A 23304-nucleotide genomic window follows, 5' to 3' on the forward strand; every position below is an offset into this window, starting at 1 on the left:
AAATCGGTTTTCAAATGGCTGAGATATCCAAAAAAGTGATAATAATAAAAGACTACAGGCCACGCCTTTTATTAGGATCTCTTTGTTTCACCTTATTTTTGGATATCTCAGCCATTTCAAAACCGATTTTCATCAAATAAACTTTTGATACCCCTTAGAATTGCATGCTCTTTGACATCTCATAGAGTGGTTTTTGAATATCTTGCAAAACGTTGAAAGCTAAATCCTCACCTCGACCAGAACTGTACACACCCTTTAAATGACTTCTTACAACATCACTCTGCTTAAAACATTACTTATGGGATGTAGGGTTGCGATGTGTGTGGAATACACCTGAAATCATGAACATGAGTTGACCTACTCCTCCTTCAGGAATCTTGACAAAGGCCAGGATGGCAAAAATTTGAGTCGAATAAACTCATGCTTTATTGGCCAAAAATGCATTACCAGTTTGTTTCTTCATTTCTTCGTGGAGGCAACATGTGAAATCTCAGCATGTTTACACACATGTATATACATGTAGTTGCATGAACACTCAAAAATCAAGATATGACCTAAAGGGCATAAAAATGCTTGTAAAATACGGAAAAATATTTATTTTGCTTTCAACGTATATCCAGGTAATACATAATGGCATCAGTACGAATTTTATCTGGAGAGGAAATGGGCATTCAGTTTGTCCTTGGAAGCTGCTTATCAGACTAAATCACAACAGGATGGGATACCTGGAGAGAAGGAAGTTGTAACACCTTTATGGGCTGGGCGACAGATGTGATAAGTGCCTAACTGCTGCAATAAACAGCATTAAAGTGGTGATACAATGTAACAAGAAAAACTGGCTTAAAACGATGAAAAGGCACACTATATTTTCTGGGAAAGCTTAGCCCTGTAGAAATATGAAGTCATGTGTTAAGATATGAAAATTTCTCTATAAAGTAGGAGAGACGGTACTTTGACTCCTCTTACTGAAAACCAAAACCCAATCTGAGGGCAACATTCCTGGCACTGAAATTAGGATGTCATTCTCAAAACACACTTATCTTAAATGCGATCTCTAGCTCTGCACAGGTATATGTGTAAGTGTACATGTAGACATGTGTATGCATGTATGTGTATATAAAATTGCCTATGTGGACACATTGTGTGGCGTCCAACTGATAGCTTCAAAGTTGATCAAAATATCTTTTTATTTAAATCTAATATACAGGATTCTGTAGGTAAATGTTTTCATTTTTGTATACATTCTGTAAGCACTCTAAGGATTTTAAATATTAATTGTATTGTATTGTATTGTATTGTATTGTATTGTATTGTATTGTATTGTATTGTATTGTATTGTATTGTATTGTGTTCTGTTCTATACATCCAGTGCTCAGCTGCAGAACTGATACGATGATTCTGCATAGATATACTGCAGCGAGGTGATGTTGCAAGCAGTGATTTAGGAAGTCAACAGAATATCTTCTTCACAGTCTCAGCTATGGTACATGAACATTGTTTCATTTGTCTTTATATAGTCATTTACAATGATTATCAAATTTTACCAAAGATATTGGATTTATTATTTTGTTCAGAACTAGGAATACAGAGGAGATTTTTGACCGGGCATAGGGTGCTGGTTGGAGTGGATAGGCCTCAGGTGGGCCTGCCGCTTCAGGAGTGTGGCCAAGCCCATCTCTGTCACCTTTTCCATCTTCCTCAATCTCCCCAACTTTGCCAATGTTATCATCAGTGTCTTTAGCTGCATTCATCTGAACAAAATAGCGGATTGATGATCACGCTCCTAATCTTGGGATTTTTCGCAAGCATTCACATGCCCAGAAATACAGTAGCAATTGCACTCCAAATCTCTTGATTTTTTTGCCAGCATTCCCTTGGACAGAAAGAGCCCGCTAACCGCCAATCAATAAATCGATTAACTATTGTTCTTGTGCCTCACATTGGCATGCAGCAGGCTGTTGTAAAGTGCACTTAGTGGAAATGTGCATGAACATACAGGGTCTGCTTCTTTTCATACAATGCACTCTCATTATCGATGACATGCTCTTTGGTATGGATCTTAAAAAAGTAATAACATTAATTATTCTTGCAAACCTCAATCTTGCTATTAAACTACAAAAATAAAGGTGTAGTTCTATTGAAAGCAACACTTACCCTTGGTTGTGGCTGGCCTGGATACATAGGTCTTGCTGTTGGGCTTTGAATCCCTGGCCTGCCTCTGTGTTTGGGGGGATGTGCCGGCATGCCATGCCTTCCTGACGGCTGCTGGGGAAGTTAACAGGGCTCCCTCTACATTGGATGGGTGTGACAAGGACAAAACTCACATGAAGGTTGGTGTGTTGCACCATCTTGTTTTGGCAGCCGACATCTTGACTTCTGTACTCAGTTATAATTTCACTAGATGAAACATTGTTTCATACTCTTCAACTGTTGCACCACTTCTGCAACATGCTACAGACAAGAAAATTAACAAGAGACCCGCGGGTCTAGCGCTCACCTGAGTATCGCAAGTTCACCTTTCACGCAGTCATTAATCTAAATTATTCACAGCTCTACCAAAATTTGACCAGGCATTCTCAAGTAGAAGATGAAAATGTACAATAAGGGCCCAATTTTTTTAAGATTCCTTAATTTGGGGGGATTGGGGGCCCCCTGGGGCCCTCTGGGTGGGGCATGGTGCCCATTTTGATAAATTGAGATCCTGACCCCCTAGGGATGCTACCTGCCAAGTTTGACAAAAATCCATCATGAGGTTTTCAGGAAGAAGATGAAAATGTACAATTCAGGCCCCCATTTGGACCCTTCCAACCACCACCCCCCCCCCTACCCAAGAGGGGCACCCCTGGATCTCCTATGAACAAACATGAAACTACAGTCATTAATGTATCACTCATAGTATTATCTCAGCTCTATATATAACTTCTGATTCTAGAGAAGATTTATAAAGATTCCTTCATTTGGGGGATTTGGGACCCCTGGGGGCCCCCTGGGTGGGGCATGGTGCCCATTTTAACAAATTGAGATCCTAACCCCCTAGGGATGCTACCTGCCAAGTTTGGTGAAAATAGGTCATGGGGTTCTCAAGAAGAAGATAAAAATGTACAATTTAGGCCCCATTAGGACCCCTCCTCACCCCTTCCTCCCCTGGGTCCCAAGGGGGGCACCCCTGATTCTGCCATGAACAAACTTGAAACTACAGTCATCAATGTACTAACTCATAGTATTAACTTAGCTCTATCACTTCTGGTTCTAGAGAAGAAGATTTTTGCGGATATTCCTTAATTTTGGGGGGTTTGGGCCCCCTGGGGGCCCCCTGGGTGGGGCATGGTGCCCATTTTCACAAATTGATTTCCTAACCCCCTAGGGATGCTACCTGCCAAGTTTGGTGAAAATGGGTCATGGGGTTCTCAAGAAGACGATGAAAATGTACAATTTAGGCCCCATTAGAACCCTTCCCCACCCCCCTCCCCTGGGTCCCAAGGGGGGCACCCCTGATTCTGCCATGAACAAACTTGAAACTACAGTCATCAATGTACTAACTCATAGTATTAACTTAGCTCTATCACTTCTGGTTCTAGAGAAGAAGATTTTTACAGATTCCTTAATTTTGGGGGGTTTGGGCCCCCCTGGGGGCCCCCTGGGTGGGGCATGGTGCCCATTTTAACAAATTGAGTTCCTAACCCCCTAGGGATGCTACCTGCCAAGTTTGATGAAAATCGGTCTTGGGGTTTTCAAGAAGAAGATAAAAATGTACAATTTAGGCCCCATTAGGACCCCTCCTCACCCCTCCCTCCCCTGGGTCCCAAGGGGGGCACCCCTGATTCTGCCATGAACAAACTTGAAACTACAGTCATCAATGTACTAACTCATAGTATTAACTTAGCTCTATCACTTCTGGTTCTAGAGAAGAAGATTTTTACAGATTCCTTAATTTTGGGGGGTTTGGGCCCCCCTGGGGGCCCCCTGGGTGGGGCATGGTGCCCATTTTAACAAATTGAGTTCCTAACCCCCTAGGGATGCTACCTGCCAAGTTTGATGAAAATCGGTCTTGGGGTTTTCAAGAAGAAGATAAAAATGTACAATTTAGGCCCCATTAGGACCCCTCCTCACCCCTCCCTCCCCTGGGTCCCAAGGGGGGCACCCCTGATTCTGCCATGAACAAACTTGAAACTACAGTCATCAATGTACTAACTCATAGTATTAACTTAGCTCTATCACTTCTGGTTCTAGAGAAGAAGATTTTTACAGATTCCTTAATTTTGGGGGGTTTGGGCCCCCCTGGGGGCCCCCTGGGTGGGGCATGGTGCCCATTTTCACAAATTGATTTCCTAACCCCATAGGGATGCTACCTGCCAAGTTTGGTGAAAATGGGTCATGGGGTTCTCAAGAAGACGATGAAAATGTACAATTTAGGCCCCATTAGAACCCTTCCCCACCCCCCTCCCCTGGGTCCCAAGGGGGGCACCCCTGATTCTGCCATGAACAAACTTGAAACTACAGTCATCAATGTACTAACTCATAGTATTAACTTAGCTCTATCACTTCTGGTTCTAGAGAAGAAGATTTTTACAGATTCCTTAATTTTGGGGGGTTTGGGCCCCCCTGGGGGCCCCCTGGGTGGGGCATGGTGCCCATTTTAACAAATTGAGTTCCTAACCCCCTAGGGATGCTACCTGCCAAGTTTGATGAAAATCGGTCTTGGGGTTTTCAAGAAGAAGATAAAAATGTACAATTTAGGCCCCATTAGGACCCCTCCTCACCCCTCCCTCCCCTGGGTCCCAAGGGGGGCACCCCTGATTCTGCCATGAACAAACTTGAAACTACAGTCATCAATGTACTAACTCATAGTATTAACTTAGCTCTATCACTTCTGGTTCTAGAGAAGAAGATTTTTACAGATTCCTTAATTTTGGGGGGTTTGGGCCCCCCTGGGGGCCCCCTGGGTGGGGCATGGTGCCCATTTTCACAAATTGATTTCCTAACCCCATAGGGATGCTACCTGCCAAGTTTGGTGAAAATGGGTCATGGGGTTCTCAAGAAGACGATGAAAATGTACAATTTAGGCCCCATTAGAACCCTTCTCCACCCCCCTCCCCTGGGTCCCAAGGGGGGCACCCCTGATTCTGCCATGAACAAACTTGAAACTACAGTCATCAATGTACTAACTCATAGTATTAACTTAGCTCTATCACTTCTGGTTCTAGAGAAGAAGATTTTTACAGATTCCTTAATTTTGGGGGGTTTGGGCCCCCCTGGGGGCCCCCTGGGTGGGGCATGGTGCCCATTTTAACAAATTGAGTTCCTAACCCCCTAGGGATGCTACCTGCCAAGTTTGATGAAAATCGGTCTTGGGGTTTTCAAGAAGAAGATGAAAATGTAAAAAGTTTACGCACGACGCACGACGGACGACGCACGACGGACGACGGACGACGGACGACGGACGACGGACGACGGACGACGCACGACGCACGACGGACGCCGGACGAAGGGCGATCGCAATAGCTCACTTGAGCCTTTGGCTCAGGTGAGCTAAAAACTACAAATGTCTGTTCAAAAAAATTGATTACAGACGGAAAGATGGATAGCCCAAAAACAATGCCTTGGCATCACTTTGTGGCAGAGGCATGAAAAAAGGTTTCTTATACTTGAGCATGTGAATAAAACTTTTTGAACCAACGTATTCACAGAAATACTTTGAATGGCTGGCTGGACAAACAAGTGATGGATTGTCAAAACTTAAATGTTCTGGCACACTAAAGTAGGTATCTCACTGAGCGGCGAACGTTTGCGAACGTAGCGATTTGACATTTGCCAACTTTTCTGACAAATGTTTTACGAAAAATCAGGGTTCGCTTCTGCCATTATTGACAGTTAGCGACTTTTAGCGATGCTTACCGACAATCAGCAACACTTGAGCGAATGTTTGCGAAAGTGTTTGCGAAACACACGTGGCGACTATTAGCGACTGTTTCCAGAACACGGAGTGTTTAGTGAGATGATTCACTTCTATCCATGAAGTCAATGAGCTCACTTATGGTCCCTGCGTGTAGTTAAGTCTTGGGGGAGTGGGGCCTTTGCATATGCTAGGCTTTCACCTCAGAATTCATTGCCATCTTACTTAATAGAAATGACAGAGTTGTCTCAAAATGAGATGAAAACTTACTTGTTTCAAGATTTTTGTACTTTTCCTGTTTCTGTATCTTATTTCATCCTTTCAACCTTGATTGTGCCTTGAGCATTGCATTTAATGGATCTGGCAAGAAGTAAATTGCAACTACTATTATTGTTATTATTTGTTTCACCTCTGGCTGGGGTGGTCCTGTCTAAGTGATGTCTTGCTTTTGATGTCTCTGCCTTCAGCGTGGGCGTAGGGGGACGCCCAGTCCCATCACTACTATCTAAACCAGAGCTCAGGGAGGATGACAGGCTGCGAGTAGACTCCTGAGTCATGATGCTGCTACTACTGTAAGTACAGAATCAATAAATAAGAGATGATAGTTCTCAACACAGGTCTGCACACAGTGATGTATGGAAAGAAGAAATAGCAAGCTGACAATAGATAAATGAATAAAGCATTACCCAAGTACCACTGACATGAAATCATGTAACAAGATAAAAACTAAAGGTGGATATTTCCTGACAAGATATCCAAATACAGACACATTAGTAGCATGTGAATATAAAGGTTAAACACCCTGCTCTTTGCGATGAATGAATGAAGCGGGATCTTTTACGTGCATGAGCTGTGACTCTCTCACACATGGGAACTCCATTTTATGTCCTATCTGAGGGACAGAGTGTTTTGCCTCTTGCTAGAGAGGACGGTATGTCTACACACAACATTGCTCAGTCCAGACTCAGGTTCGAACCCGGGTATTTACGATCATGAGGCAGATGCGCTACCGACTGAGCCACCTCACCACCCTGAAAGGTGTTCATTACCTGTCATAAATATTATCATAGCACACTTTCTAGAAGTAGAAGTTTTGGATTTAAGCAGGATCTGGTATCAAAAGCACTTCAAAATACTTCTTCAAGATATATCATATAGTGCTTGTGTGATCAAAGGACACATTGAAACTGAAACTGAAACCAGGTGCTCCTACATGTAGTACCAGAACAAATAAACAGGTCCCCCACCATCACCCAACATATCCCATTCCATATTAAAGAGACAGTGATGACATTTATTCAGAGTACAGACATAGCCAGCATAATTACATATTTTGGCAGGCTCGCTGTCATATTTTTAAGTTTTATTCATTGAGATCAAGGATCTAATCTTGGCACAGAATATGCCTGCCTTATTCAATGACAACGAAATAATAGTTTAATACCCTGGCTGTACTCCAGGTCAGTAATGAAGACAAATGGAGGTTAATATTACTTTTGCTGAACTGTTTGTTTGTTTGTTTGTTTTTTGGTTTGCTTGATTTTTAAATCTATTTTTTGGCACATTTACATATGATATGACAATCTTTGTTCACATTGTATATTCCAATTCGGCTAAAAGAGAAACTAAAGTGCCTATCACTGTTGGTGCGGGATTCTTAACTTTGAAGAAAATTTTCATTACTGCATTTAATCAAACCTCATTATAAGCGAATGATAAGGGCAATCGCATAAAGCACACCTTAACTCCCACCTCCCCAAAAAGGTAAATAAAAAAGGCCGAAGCAATAAGGAATACTGATAAGATCATTGAATATAATACACTTAAACCCAATCAACTGTCTACAAACAAAGACCTTCATCCAACTCATACAAAGAATGTATCATAATATACAAGGTGCATGTGCAATCCTTCTTTTTTGAACTAATGTTTGAAGATGAGTTTTCTCGTTGCTAACCAGATCTCAGGAATGATAAATGAATATTACAATTCTCATAGAAGAAAGCTTTACATCAATGAATATTAATGAATATTATTCCTTTAAATTGCTCCCCCCCGGAAAAAAGCACATGATCTCGCCTGTTTCCTCATTCCAAGTCACACCTGGGGTAACTGATATTCCCTATTATACAACACCTCAGAATGATGTCGAATTGTGATTGGCCAAGAACATGTCACATGACATTCAATAGAAAATACCTACCAAACTCATTGAGAGTGACAGCCATACAATAGGCCCCTGGCATAGGCCTATTGCATGGCTCGAAGGTACTATAGCACGGCTTCGTGGGGGGCTACTAATGCATGGCCGCTCACAGAGTTCTGTGGCTCACAGCAGCAAAGCGCCAGCAAACTACATTGTACGTGCTGGCCGGCTGCGCTGCGATGCGCTGCCGGTAAACAGACCAGTCGCGGCGGAGTACTGCAACGTTAACGTGTACGCGCAGCTACTTTACCTAGCTAGTTGCATGTATTGCGGCCTACCTAGTTACCTACTGCTGTGTTTTTAGTTTTGACTCTGATCTGCTACGTGGACCACAGTGATCCCAAAATCAAGACTTCATTTCAAGTTGAGAAACCGTAATTTGATTATTTTTCTGTGTTTTTATACAAAATCATTTTCGGAAATAGAGAAAGTCTAGACCTACTACTAGATCTACCGACATCTCAGGTAGGCTTAACAGTCAGGCCTAACTCGATCTAACGTTAGCGTAGAATGGGTATAGACCCTGCGGAGTTTGTGATTCCTGTGACTGTGTGGTTGAATCATGACGAGTGTTTGAAAGCAGTACACAGGGTGGTTTACAATACTCGGCCTAATTGTTACATTTATTTTTGGGCCTTCCTGAGTTAGCGGTCACTAATTTAGTACTGTGATTGTGGACAAGGTGTTGTATAAAACGAATAATTTATGATTTTGTTCGTGCATTGGGGCACGTAATACCGCACTCGGCGCGAGATTCGCCACTGGTCTATTCAACGCGGCGCTACGCGCCTTGTTGAATAGACCAGTGGCTTATCTCGCGCCTCGTGCGATATTCGTGCCCTATGCACTCACAACTCATAAATTATTCGTATACCACTACATGCTGTGATGTAGTTACAGGTGCACCAATGATTTCCAAACAGATGTCAATAGACAGAACAAGACTAAAAAAACTCCTGTTAATGCAAGAGGACCTTCCTCTAAACCGAGTCATGCACGAGTGTTGTTCAAATGTCACACAGAATCTTGTCATGACTTCACAATCCATGTCACAAGCATAGCTGATTTTGATAGAACATTCCAATAATTAAAATCTTAAAGGGAAGCAGTCCTGAGATTTTCACTGTACTGATAATTAAGAAGAGTAAAAAATATAACCTTTCACCAATTTATACGCATGGACATCAAAAATTGTCTCCGTACGCGATTTCTAAAAAATAATTCCTGCAAGCGATCATGTAAGAGCCTGCCAAAAGGTGCAACGTCATTGATGCCCTACTCTCAAGTTGACAGCTGTGCCTCAGAAAACCAATTTAAGTGTTCAAATGATCATATCTGATTTTTTCATAAAATGTGACAATATGTGGCTTTATTATTTCAAACAAAATATTTCAAGCTTATTTATATATACAATCAATATAAAAATAAATAGTAAACATGTATTTATAAATAATTAGGGATGACAAGCAGAACACCGCTGGAAAGAGTTGTGCATCGATGACGTATGACTCTCCGCCAAGACTTGTTCATTTGCAGAGTCACACTTTTTTAACCAAAATGTACGAGCTTATTTGGTGATTTGAAAGTTTATTTCTGATGAAAGTAGTTCATTGGAGGTACCAACAACAACATATTTTTTTTTAATTTCGTGAGGACTGCGTCCCTTTAACATCTATTAGTATAGCACACAATTTCAATTTGAGTGGCTTGGACATTTGTATGCAGTCATGCATGAAACACACTCACACATGACTGGTAATCTGGTCCCATGCTCAGCATGCATGCAGAAAAGTGACCTTTAGACTCGCATTGTGGAATGTTTACCTGCTCCAGTCGTAAAAACATGTTGATGTATTCTCCAAAAAGTAGGCTCCCTTTCGGCGATGCCATTGTGCAAATATCGACATGAAATAATTTGTGTTCATGTAGTAATTTAAAATGTTATCTGCTACCACAATTGCTGATACACTTACAGTATCTGGTGGAAAAGCATGTGAAACTTGTAAGATCCATAACTTTCTTATTTCACATCTGATTTTGATGTAACCTATACCATTGTGTCTGTCTGATTTTACTCTTCATATAAAGGTCAGCTTCAACATGGTGTAAACTGGCATTGGGAATAAGAAGATGATGAGCAGAACATACATATTATATATATATACAGTGTATATATATATATATATATATATGTATGTATAGGTAGGAATAGGCATACGAAAAGGACGGTTCTTGCAAACAGGCAAACACTGATTAAACGATAAACAATGAGGCACTCACTGGGTGAGTTCAAGGCTGCGTTTATCTTACTTGAGAGAGAGAATCACGTTTCCAAACGCGTTTGTAACGGTGTTTGTAAATGTGGTTTGAAACGTGATTCTTGAGGAGCCGCGTTTATCTAACCATCATACAATCCCGATTCCAGTGGTGTCACTGCGCAGCTGCTTTGCGCCATCTGACCCGGGAAGTAAAGGTCAACTTCATACCATCAAACCTGCCTCATCAGTCACACACAAATAATGGGCAGAGAGCACAACCGGAAACAGCTGGGATTTGACCTTGAGATATAAACGCGTTTCAAAACGGCATTGCGTTTATCTACTCACAGAACAGCGATCCTGGTCTCAAACGCATTTCAAAACACCCTTTGAGAGGTGTTTCAAAACGGCGTTCCGAAACGCGTTTGAAACCACAGTTGCGTTTATCTAACCCCTGAAAATGCCTCAAACGCATATTAGGATCGTGATTCTGCCTCAGAAAATTTTTAGATAAACGCAGCCCAAGTTTGGTGCTCATGCTGACGTTAGTTCTGTGTAAACGCTATTTTCGAGATTTTTACAAATTTATGGCATTTTGATTCTCCTTTCATATCACTTGTCCAATACAATTGATGTTACAGCTCGATTAAGGCAGTTGATGCGGATATATCATCAGTGCCAACACTAGCAATGAACTTGAAGTCACCCACTCCATGATGAGCATGTGATATATTCTTACCTTGACCTCCTATTCTGTGGGGCTGAAATATGATTGCGGTTGTCGCCCTCTGGTGAGCTTTGGTCACTGGGTTTGTAGAGGAGCTTCTTGACTGGTGGTGCTTTCTGCTCAACTGGGACATCTCTCTCAAGTTTTTCTTTCTGTTCACTACAATGTTGATGTGTGTGTTTTAATGTAAAGAAACAAGGCAGAGAGAGAAATGAATATTTCTTGACAGTAGCTGATTTCCTTAAGTGCAGAATACATGTTCACAGAGAGTACATTTACTTTAAAAGCACAATGACATTCCGTCACTGGAATATTTTTAATCAAAGCAGCCACTCAACAGCAAAAATGTGTTTGTGCGTGTTCTTGTAGGATATCAAATACAGTAAACCTCGCATGAGTCGAAGCTCTCGGGACTGAAAAAAATGCGTCGACTTAAGTGAACTTCGACTCTCGCGAGAGTCTATTTTTTTCGACTCACAGTTATGTACATATGTATTATAGTACATTTGCATGCATTTGTGTGTGTGTGTGTGTGCGTGCGTGTGTGTTTGCATTCAAATTTGTCTGTTCTTGAAGATAATGTTCTTATTTTGTTCTAAATTGAACATGAAATTTGTATCAATACTAGTAGTTAAACGTAGTTCTGAGAATGTCTGCGCTAATGTGGCAATGTGCATGTGCTATGTCTATGGTGCAACATAGGTAGCCATTGCTGGCAGATTCTCTCAGCTGCGTGCTTTCATCTCTGTCAACCTACCCTGAGACAAACACTCTCCCAGGCCCATCCCACCTCCATTGAACAAAACTATACAGCCAGCCGGGCACGCACAAACAAGCTCCGCCCACTTGGCCTGTCACTAAAATATTGAAGCAGCGATTGGTTGACCAAGGAGTTCTGGCTTGACATGGATAAAGTATGGATGTGCTGTGTGTATGGATAAAGTATGGATCGATGTGCTGTGTGAATACATGTGTATATGTTATGTATTCGACATGCGTGCGGAGCGGTACGATGAGTGTGCTTGCTTTAAAATACCTGCAGCAGGTCAGGGACGGGGTTCTGCGACATGCCAATTTTTTTGTTCTCTAAATGTAATGAGAATGCCAGACAAATCTTCTTCGGCTCAAGTGATGTAAACGTGTATTTTGTATAAAAGGGACCGAATGTTTTACTTCGACACAGCCGAAATTCGACTTTCGTACTTCGGCTTATCCACATATTTCTTAGAGAAAATACATAGGGAAAAATCAGGACTTTTTATTTTGCTTCGAGTTAAGTGATTTTCGACTCACTCAACGTCGACTTATCCAAGGTTTACTGTATACAAATTTTGGAAATAAGAAATATTTTCTTCAGAAGTCTGTATGGTGTTTATATTCAGTGAATCAGATTAAAGATATTATATGAGGCAGATATTTGGGAGTAACTTGTGAAGGCTGGCCTCTTCTTTACCTGGAATCTTGGAAACTTTGCTGTGCATCAACAGAGTTATAAAATATATTCTGACCCTGATCAAACATCTATAAACATTGTACTGGTAATTCTTGCTGAGAGTGAGCAACTTTGCTGAGGTTTCTAAAGAAGCTCAAAGCTTTGAAGTTTTCTCCTCATCACAGTTATTCATTTGTTCAAGGCACACATGCAGACCAGCACACAGAACACTCTGAAGTAGAGTGACTGTCACTGAAGATGCAGAAGAAGCTACAAAAGCACTGTGCTTGAATGCAGAGTGCTCTGAAATTATCTTTCATGATGATTGCCTCTCATTTCAAAACAATGTGGGTTCAGACAGTCTTGCAATGAATACATGACACAGGTATACACAGTTCAGTTAATCTTTGATCTCTAAGCTACTGAAGTGCAAGTTAATTTCGATGCTGATGTGGTACTCCTGAGAGGGTTCTCTTACTTCCTCACAGAGGTGCATTATTACATATGACAGGTGCACAGCAAAGTCATTCAATCCGGCACGACATACTGTCATTAGGTATATGATAGTGACGAGCTGTTGTTGGCCATCCCATAGTCTTGGCATTCATACAATGAGAAAAAATGGGAAAGAAAAAAGGGGACCACGAGTTTGAATCCAGCCCCCTTAATACATCCTTGGACAGGGTGATCTACCTATTCTGTTCCTCTTGACTATGTTGCAAATATGGGTACCTGGCAGTGCTGTGGTAAACAACAACAACGTCTTCTTTATCCAGGGCAGCCTCTTCAGTGTTGCCACTGCTCTACCAGAAGGCCCTGCTACTATTATTACCCTAGCATTGCCAGATACACATTTATACACCTCGGTTGAGAGGGACCTGGTGGGTATAAACATCTTGTCCAAGGACATAAGCACTGGGCGGGAAACCGGCAATTGAACTCGGGCCCTCCGACTGGGAGTCGGGAGTCTTATCAACTATGCCACAGCGGCCCCACAACGGCAAAGCTCGCTCAAAGAGTTTTACTTGCACTGAAAAGTTTACCCTGGGTAGAAACTAAATTTACTACGAGAAATCAAGTACATAGACATAGGGTACACATGCCATTTCCCAAATTTTGATTGTCCTCGTAAAACTCACTCTTTCTTCTCAGATCCTGATGTCCGACCGGACACTGAGCTGGACGCGCTCTGCTGACCGTTGGCCGTTTCCTCCCACAACTTGGCCTGGGCCGCTATGAGCTGGGCCAAATGCTCCCTGGAGAAGTGGGTGCCACGGGACCGTTTTTGGTATTCCTTGGCCCTCTCACGGAGTTCCATAACCTGGGGGAGAGAAAGGATTGGGAAGGGCGGGGAGGTTCCAAGTGAATTGACTTCTTGTTTCTACATGATATTATATATATCCATCTCTTTTCTCATCCAGTCATCTGTTCTAATACTGCTTAGGGTATTCATGATGATTGTGTGTTACCCGAAGGGTTCGGTCTTCATTTCTAGACCATTTCAATGGGTTTGTATACCGTTTTTTGTTTTGTTTTTGTTATTGTTTTTAATGACTGGAAACATGCCTTTGAGGCATGTGGGACTATCCTGTTTTTTCCCCTGGGGAAAGAAAGTTTGCCATTTTGAAATGGGAAAAGGCATACACACATATAACATGACTACATGTATTAGGCATCAGCAGGGAGTGGTGATCAAACCAATAAACTGAAGCACCTGCTATTGCCTCTTACCTTTAACCCGTTGAGGGTGAGTCTCGATTATACTTGGGCAGGGGCCATGGGAAATGTGTGTTAGAAATCACTACCTGATAATTGCACTTTTGTATACCATGCAAAAGAGACAGAGATAATTCACATGTATTTCTTGATTTGATGTATCAGAGACATATAAGCATGACTTTATGGCTTCCCCCAGTTTGTAATGTACACAAACTATTGATGTTTAACTCTGAAATCAATTTACCCATCAACATATTACGCTGATGGGTAAAGTAAAGTAATAAAAGTACCCTGTACTTTAGTTTACTTGATACTCAAGTGCAGAAGTATTGACAATGAAACAAGTCTTCTCATGATCAATCTGATTAATTCACAACCAAATGCCATATTGCTGTCTGACGTCTGGTATCTACATAGCTAACTTGATGAAAATGAAAACCAAAACATTTGGCATGATTAATATGTAGATTGTCAACTCTTACAATGTAGTTCTAAGTTACTTGGCTAACAACACAATTGGTCCAGTGCCAAGTGATACAATGCCAGCCATGCACTCAAGGGAGAGGAAACCAATGCACTACATAAACATTGCAGAATAAACTTTTCTATTCAAGTCAACTGAAAAGGACTACATTTCAAAAGTAACTGGTAAAGAAATATATCGTCTCAATCGAGAAAAAACTCCTGGATTAATATGAGTCAAGACCCAGTCACATAAATCTGAGTCAAATTACTATGACTATGATGCACACGGTTATATTCTAGTACTTGGATGAGTATTGTTCTGAATGTAGTGGATTTTAGTCTTTGTCAAAGGCCCTCTCACTGTAGTAATTGGAAGGAAAGTGAGCAAGGGATGTCATGTTTAATAGACAAGTCAAACCACCAAAGAGAAGTAAGCCCAAGGACCACTGGAGACCTGTTTGAGTTTTTGACTTACACATCTGAATTACTGGATTTCACTACAAGCGTTTGGTGGTGAAAATCACAACCAATCAACAGAGGAAATCTCTGAAGGGTTCCGTGGCGGTAGAACGTTGGGTGGTAGAAGGCTTAATGGTGAACCACGTATTCTTTCTAGGGTATGTGTGTGGCCTGAAAAGACAAGTCCATTCCCTTGAGAATGGCGAGAACATGCTTGCGGAAACGTCGGGTTTGGGTAAGCCCTTTTCAGGGCCACACACATACCCTAGAAAGAATACGTGGTGCACTGTTAAGCCTTCTACCACCCAACAATCAACAGAGCTCCATTTGAAGAGGCTTAAATGTATAATAGTTTCTGCATTGATGGCAGATGTAACTGGGCAAATCTTACTAGCAATTTCATTGGTTTACCTGACTAAATGAATTATTCGGCAGAAGTGGTGTGCTATCTAAAGCTTATTCCAGGTTTCTGAATAATGATTCACATTTGCTGATCTCAAAAGGCCCTCACTTCAAAGTTCTACAACTTGATATCATGTGCAGATCACCACTGACACAGTTTGATCAGGTGTTGCCAAAAGAATATACACATAGAGCTAAGAAGTACAGGAATGAAAATACCATGACTGTTCCTCACCTCTGCAAACCATGATGGTATGTCTCCAACAGACTTTGACCTCTGTAGTGGCTTGCCCGCATCCGACGCGTCATCCCTGGGCTGGACGTGTGGGGGGTCCGCTCCTTTCCATACCCCATTCTCGTAGCTGAACAGCTGTGGAGTCTTGAAGTTTGACTTGTATTCAGTCCTCCACTTCCTGCACATATTTGAAACACAGCCAGAACCCGTAAACAGTTTGCCAATTCATCAATATTCTAATAAATACACACAGGATTTATTCAGAGCAAGTTCGCCACTTTTTCGAGGTTCTTGTACAGTTGTACACAGTACAAATATCGCACTATTGGTCCTGGTGGTGCAAGTATCAAAATGACTGGAACGTCAACAATGTAATGATGACATATGACATCTTTAATACAGCTATGGCATCCCATGAAAATACAGCAATAATGTGCATGTGATGTACTGGTAGACGTACATGGCAGAATCTGAAGTATGCACCTCAATATTCACATCTTTATCTGGTATATCACCATGGTAACAGAGTGGTTACCAATGGAACCAGAGTAGTTCCATGGAAGTTGATTTGAATCAATATTAATCATTTTGAGAAACAGTGCACTAAACACTTGTAAGAATGATTTGTGATATATTTTTTTTTCTTAAAATTAATTTTTCACACCATTTTTGGAACCCTTTACCTCTCGACTAATCCTGCCAGAGACACAATACTGAGATGTAAGGAAATGGTGCTGGTATGACATTCAGAGAGTGCTACTGACCTGGTGGCTGCATGTGGAAAGAACGGTCTTTGAGGATTCTGGGACTGTTTCAGGAGCCTTGGGTCATCATGGGATATGACGGACACCACACCAGCTGGGGGCATTCTGTCTGGGGCTATTCCTACTCTCTTACTTTTCTTATTCTGCAATATATAACAATAACAAACAAAGAAACAAACAAACATATTAATGACCATATGCTCAACTTTTGTACTACAAATCAAAAGTAGTCACCAATCTTGCCTACCTTTTGTCATTACATACAAATACATGAATTCGAGAGTAACCGCAAGGTCTTGATCAATTCAATTATCTATTTTGATAATGACAGCATGCTATTATGCCTCAACATAAATCATACTCTAGGTCACTGTTATATATCTAAATGTATCAAAAATGTGGTAAGGGTAAATAATTAAATGTCATGAATGATCAAGACATTACTTCTCTGAAATCACTGCTGGTACATTTGAATACAAACAAGAAAGGGCTAAGATTTGCGAAATTTCTTCTCTACACTATATGCATTGAACGCAAGGGCAATTCGCGAAAATTTCTCGTCACAAAAAGGGCCGTCGGCTGCAATTCGCGAAAATTTCGTGCCACGAATATATCATGTTTTACAGTATTTGAAGTATATCTAATACGTCACTTTTATGTGGCCAGCTGTCTATGACTATAAATGATTTTATCAGATTTACTGCCAAATTTCTGACCATTAAGGTCAATTGTCCTGTGATATTTCACAAAAATGGATAACATCATGCTCATGAATGAACAGTCACAATGCATCCCTCAAATTGCACCCTCTGATATTGATATTTCTTCATTCATTCAGTATCCAATCTAATATTTCAATAATGTTGTGCCTTTTATCTACATGCAATTCAACTAATCAAAAAGTTTGACTGTAATCAATGTTTCCATTGATTACAACCAAGATGCATTCTGAATCTATGAACATAATAATCTGGGCTAAATCAAGAATTTCTGCACAAAAGCTTTGCACAAAAACTTAATTTCTGAATGAGCTGTTGATCTTTGATGTTTACTTATAAAAGGGTTACTCCATCTTATGTTACCCTGAATTCAGGTTTCTTAAAAGGCTTAATTTACCAATTGCAGATGAAACAACAACCAAGCATTGGTGCTTTAAAATAGTTATAAAATGTGAGTTAGGAATAGAAACCACTGTAAAAATTTGAAGCCGTATTATCGATGTCAAGTATTGTCAAATACACAAAATGTGAACAATAGTTATAATAAAAATGTTTCCAGACTAAACCGTCTACAGTTATGGTTTATTGAGAGAAATACTGATATCTCTGTATATTTTAGGCTTTATTGCGAAAATTTTATATGGTAGGATGTTTTGTGATACAACAGGCCTACACATATACATCAAATGTGATATCTTGAAAATTTTTTAAATCACTGCTCCCAAAGGTAAACAGGACCTTTAAAATCTGACTGACTGTTCTGCGCATTACTCCTGCATATTTGGGGGGAAAAAAGAGACATTCTGGATAAATCAGTATAGAGACCGCAGACAGATCAACTGACTGACAAACTCCAAACATACAGCTTTGGGCAGACTTGAGTGCAAAGACACTAAAGGATTGACAGCTCTGAAGTTTGATATATCACGGGCTGTTAGTGAGTCGTACATCACACACACCTTTGTTTTGACTCTGTATTTGGCCTTGATTTCCTGCTGGGCATTTTGCATAAGCTGGTCTTGGGCAGATGAATGCCCCGGCTGCTGCTGCTGCTGCTTGAACTGTCGCTGGTACTCGCTGTGCCGTGGGATCTTGTCGGGGACATAGGGAGCTAAGTTGGCATTGGAGTTATGAACCATCTGCCACAATGAAAACAACAAATTTGTTATCACTGATGCCAGTTTTAAGCATAATTTGACTACTGAAGAAGTGCATAATCCCACAGGCATCTGTTTAATTGTATGCATAAAAGAATTTAGAACACATGCAGGTTTAGGCATGGTAACACAGAAGGTGTCGGTACCCATTCCAACCACATTCAATCTCTTCTCAGTACACATCGAGCCTTCAAATGCTCTAAAAGCTAAGCTTTACTAGGTACTTAAAAGTATGGTACAGTATTGGTGGAGATGAGAATTGGGCTTTTAACTTTTTGCGAGATACCAAGGAAAAACCTATGAAATAGTACAGAACATACCATTTTAAGAGGAATTCAAAGTTTATTTGATGAAAATCGGGTTTGGAATGACTGAAACATCCAAGATTAAAGTAAAACAAAGCGATCGTAATAAAATGTGGGTCCCACACTTTATTAGAATCACTCTGTTTTGGATATCTCAGTCATTTCAAAACCAATTTTCATCAAATAAATGTTGAATTCCTCATGGAATTACATGCTCTTTCATATTTCATAGAGGTTTCTCATTATCTCACCAAAAAATTTTAGAAACCTGAAATTAGGTCTCAACCAAAACTATACAATCCCTATAACTTATGGTTCTGCTTATTTTTTTTTTCCCAGTGATCGGAAAATTCATGCATCAAGGTCTGTCTAGATCTCCTTTAACCAGTGAAGTTGTGATATAGTAGTCCTATTGTTTTGAGCTGCTATTGTTTTTCTTGAACACATGAAGTTGTCTGTCTACTGACACTTGAAATAATGGGTTAAGTGGAATACTGTTGGTCATCAGTTATTTTGCCACTTAATGAAGAACACGGGCATTTGCTCCTTGGCCAGGGACTAACCTGTTCTGCAGCCATGAGCGGGGATTCTTTGGCCGATGGCTGCTTCCATGCAAACTGCCTCTGGTACTCAGACGAGTATCTTGGTCCCCCTGGTCGGGCCCTTATACCAGCCCTGTACTGAAGGGCCTCATCGGTCTTCAGTCACATTACGAGGAGACAGGCAAAAATTTGGTAAATGTTACTGTTAATCACAGACTTTTCATGACCAAGTGAAAACAAAACATTAACATGTGTTCATTTTTATGCCTCTGCCCTGAAAGGCACCCAAAGAATTGCTTTACGATTGTCTGTCTGTCTGTGGCAGTCCTTTCGCAATCTCATTGCATTCATATCAAAGACCATGAAATGTGTGAACACTTTCACAAGTTGAAATTATCCATAAATGGTTCTAAAGGCATGTAACACTTTTCTTCATGCTGCTAGAGCATATGCTTGACTTACTGCCTGATGTCAGCTAGTACTATGTTGTTCTTGAATGCTTCTTATGCTTTGACACAAAATTACCCAGCGAACAAGCTATTGTGGGTAACAAAAACCAATCAACAAACAAACAAACAAACAAATGAAACAAAACAAAACAAAACTTCATAAGTTCATGACATATAGATATCAATCCAATGAAATAACTTTATCAATAAATCTAATGTGGCATCCTATTGCAAACGAACATGGAATAAGATTGTCCTGAAAGACATGTGCCCACATATCATCTATTGATGTGCAGCAATTGAAATTGAAATCCAGCAGCATGAAAAAATGGTGTTTGCCATTCAAAAAAAAATGGAAAAAAAAATCTTATTCACCTCTGGTGGTGCCTTGCCATTGGCTTTATGAGTATCGCCACCTGCCCTGCTAGGCCTCTCAGTCTTTGTAGTCACAGGGCCTTTGGCTGTTTTCACAGGCGTGGGCGGGTCCTTTCTCTTTGTGGCTGGAGGGGGCGGTGCCCTGGCATTAGTGATGACGCGAGTTTTTGCTGCTATGGCATTATTCTTCTGGGTCTTTACTTCCTTCTCTGTGGCCTCTCTGAGTGGTCGTGACAAAAATGAAACATGAAAACAACAAAATATCTCAAATGAAAGAAAATCTGTTGAACTCCACATGCTGTAGTACTCATATGATATCGAAAGGACTTCAGCTGCCAATTCATGACTGCATTACATTCAACTACAATATGGTGTACATGTTCATTGAGCCTTAAAGAAGTCAACCTTTTAATATCAAATAGACAAACATTAGCAGAAAAGCTACCAACTTAATCTAACATGCACAAGGTGTAAACTGTACCTTATTACTTTCTATTTTGTTCTGACACACACAAACACACACAAAGAAATGTTACATGTGTTGTACAAACACCTGCTAACGCGTATAACCCACTTGCTTGGGTATATTTTATTTTCTCCGCTTAATTTTGTCTCCTTCCCCTCCTTTCTCTAACAGAACCTACCGCTATTTCTTTGAGACAATTTCAACTAATGCTGTAGTAAAATCAGTGGATATGTTCTTCCTTGGTATCAGACTATGCAGGCAATAGAGCTGGGATAGAAATTACCTTGAGCACTCAACCATACTATTTACACACCACAGTTTCTATTAGAGGGAAACACCTCAATTCACACTATATAGAAGCAGTGGACAGAAAAAGAACAAAATAATCCTGAAATTCTATTTTTGTGATTTTGAATGATCAATATTATTCATGTGTGGCTTATTCTAACCTGCTTTTTGTAGCGCCGCTATCTCGTTTCAAGACGCTGCTGTCTCTCCGCACATATGTTTTGGCGAGGGACGTCCCTGGCTTTCTGCTTGGCTTCCCAATATCATCGCTCTCGAGAGATGCATCAGATTCTATGGCTGCCATATACTGCTTTGTCGTATAGGTCATCTTGTTGTCCACGGGGATGGGCTTTCTGCGTCTCTGCAGGGCTGGCTCCCTGGTTATAGCATAGGTCTCCGCTGAAAAGACATTTTTTTTTTTGTTAATAGAAAGAAGGCAATGAAAGACAAGCGTCAGAGGACTCTGCTCATCTCCTGTCAAAACTGAAGTCAAACTCTGGCAAATCATGTCAAAATATGTTTGTCAAAGTTTCTTTTTCCTTCACAATCCTATAAACAGATATAGCATATTACACATCATGTACAGTATAAGTGTGCCACTTCAGACAAGGTAAAAGATTACTGAATGAGCAAAGCTTTGGGTCAACTGTAACACTGAAGACAATATTTTGTTTTGATGTGTATAAATGGTGTGAAGGTTCAGACGAGTCCCGACCGAGTCATACAATGCTTCCTTGCATTGGGGTTGCATGAAATAATTGGCTTTGAATGGGCCAACAGGGTCAGTAGACTTTCAGTGATCAGGAGGAATAGGTGACACAGGCATGACAAAGAGGGGTGAAATGTAAGGCAAGGAAACACTGTACATACATGTACATGTGTATAGCATTGTAGGTAAAATCCAGGTCTAAAGAATGATAACATGTTCAGCACAGTCATGTAGTGTATGAAAGTGACACAGATTTTCTGGTTGATGTTGATTGGTGTAGTGGGCAAACTGGTCCATCAGTTAATTATAGAAACTATCTTTAATTGGCTTCAAGCTCATGTGATTGATGGAAATACTTACCAAAGTCCACGGACGAGAGCCCAGCTTTAAGGGCCTGCTGCTCCTTGGTTGGAGTGAATGATGAGGACTTGACGGAGTCATTCCACCGAAACTTTTTATGATACTCTGAAGAATGCTGTAGACAATACAAATCAATGTGATGGCAATGTACATGAAGTAAGGGAAGTCCTTACAAATTTTATAATTTCACATCATCTAATACATATTAAAATCAACAGAGCTCTCCTTGTATAGATTTGCGGAATTTATTGTGGTCCTTGAGCAGACAAACCAACACTCTGGAAAATCCCAAATAAATCACACTGAACAAGAACGGTGATATAGGAGGCTCAAATACTTCAGAAATGCAGCAATGTAATCCATTATGATACCACTTGCTTAACAAGTTTGCCTGTGTAGAATTTATGCATGCTTTCATCTTTTGTTCAGCTTTTTGAGTCCCCATTCATGCATTCTTAGGGTACGGGAAAGCTGCCAAGTCATCATCCTTGTTCACTGTGATTTGTCATAAAGTTTGAACACACTCCTATTCCTCATCCCAATCACTACAAATTTTGACATTTTGTACTCAGTATATAAAACCAATTTATAGTTATTCAAATATAAAAGTCTGAAAATCATTCAGAAGTTTCCTTTAACTTGTAGAATGCTCACTGTCAGTGCACTTTTAATACTACAATAAGAATAAGATACAAGTTTGTACTCTTATTCCTTTATCTCATGTTCACAGCAGGGGACATGGTACATATATTTATACATATTGATTTTCCTCCTTTTATAATGCCGGGATATTGCACATTTCAACTATTATATTTATGAAAGGAACAAATTCACAGACATTATCTAAAAATGACACTCGCGACTTCAACTCCCCCTGTAATCTGAAATATACAGTTGTACTGTCATTATATCAAAAGTTAGATTCACGATACGAGGATATCAAGAATGCACATCGCACCCATGTATGTGAATATGAGGCCATTGATGATGATGGCAAGCCAACTTGAAATTTGATACTCTTTTGTCTTGTACAGCCATAAACTATGGGCACTGATCTATAAAACATTATAACACTTTCGTAATGGTTCTGGGGAATTCCAGTGTACTTCAACTACTGTAAATATCACAAAGCTAAAGCACTTTCATATATACTGTAAAATATGAATGATTTTCCAGTATCTTGTGCTACAATTACATTATCTGGGTGAATATACAATGTATGTGCTGTGAAGGACACACATTGATTGCATAATCTGCAAGTTCCTGTACAATTTTGCATGGAATATTACAGCACACAAATACCATACAGAAAGATAAGGAAAGGGTATCATGTACATTTGTACACTTGTATGTCATAATTTGGGGTGGGGTTGG

General features: G+C 40.4%; 1 protein-coding gene across 1 annotated transcript in view; it reads right to left on the reverse strand.

Moving 5' to 3' along the window:
* LOC139711102 (nuclear protein MDM1-like) overlaps positions 1–23304 on the reverse strand; it is a 42474-nt gene that overhangs the window by 13206 nt on the left and 5964 nt on the right. The window contains exons 2-12 of the mRNA XM_071623018.1: positions 21931–22045; positions 21023–21260; positions 20108–20327; positions 19305–19439; positions 18239–18418; positions 16561–16703; positions 15797–15974; positions 13656–13837; positions 11097–11243; positions 6303–6463; positions 2155–2289 (exon numbers count right to left, since the gene is read on the reverse strand). Of these exons, the coding sequence (XP_071479119.1) occupies positions 2155–2289; positions 6303–6463; positions 11097–11243; positions 13656–13837; positions 15797–15974; positions 16561–16703; positions 18239–18418; positions 19305–19439; positions 20108–20327; positions 21023–21260; positions 21931–22045 (1834 nt within the window). The remainder of the gene's footprint in view (positions 1–2154; positions 2290–6302; positions 6464–11096; positions 11244–13655; positions 13838–15796; positions 15975–16560; positions 16704–18238; positions 18419–19304; positions 19440–20107; positions 20328–21022; positions 21261–21930; positions 22046–23304) is intronic.

Source organism: Diadema antillarum, unplaced genomic scaffold, assembly GCF_040938485.1.
Source record: "Diadema antillarum isolate AM-2024a unplaced genomic scaffold, OU_Dant_1.0 seq00001609_RagTag, whole genome shotgun sequence".
Taxonomy (NCBI): Eukaryota; Metazoa; Echinodermata; class Echinoidea; order Diadematoida; family Diadematidae; genus Diadema; species Diadema antillarum.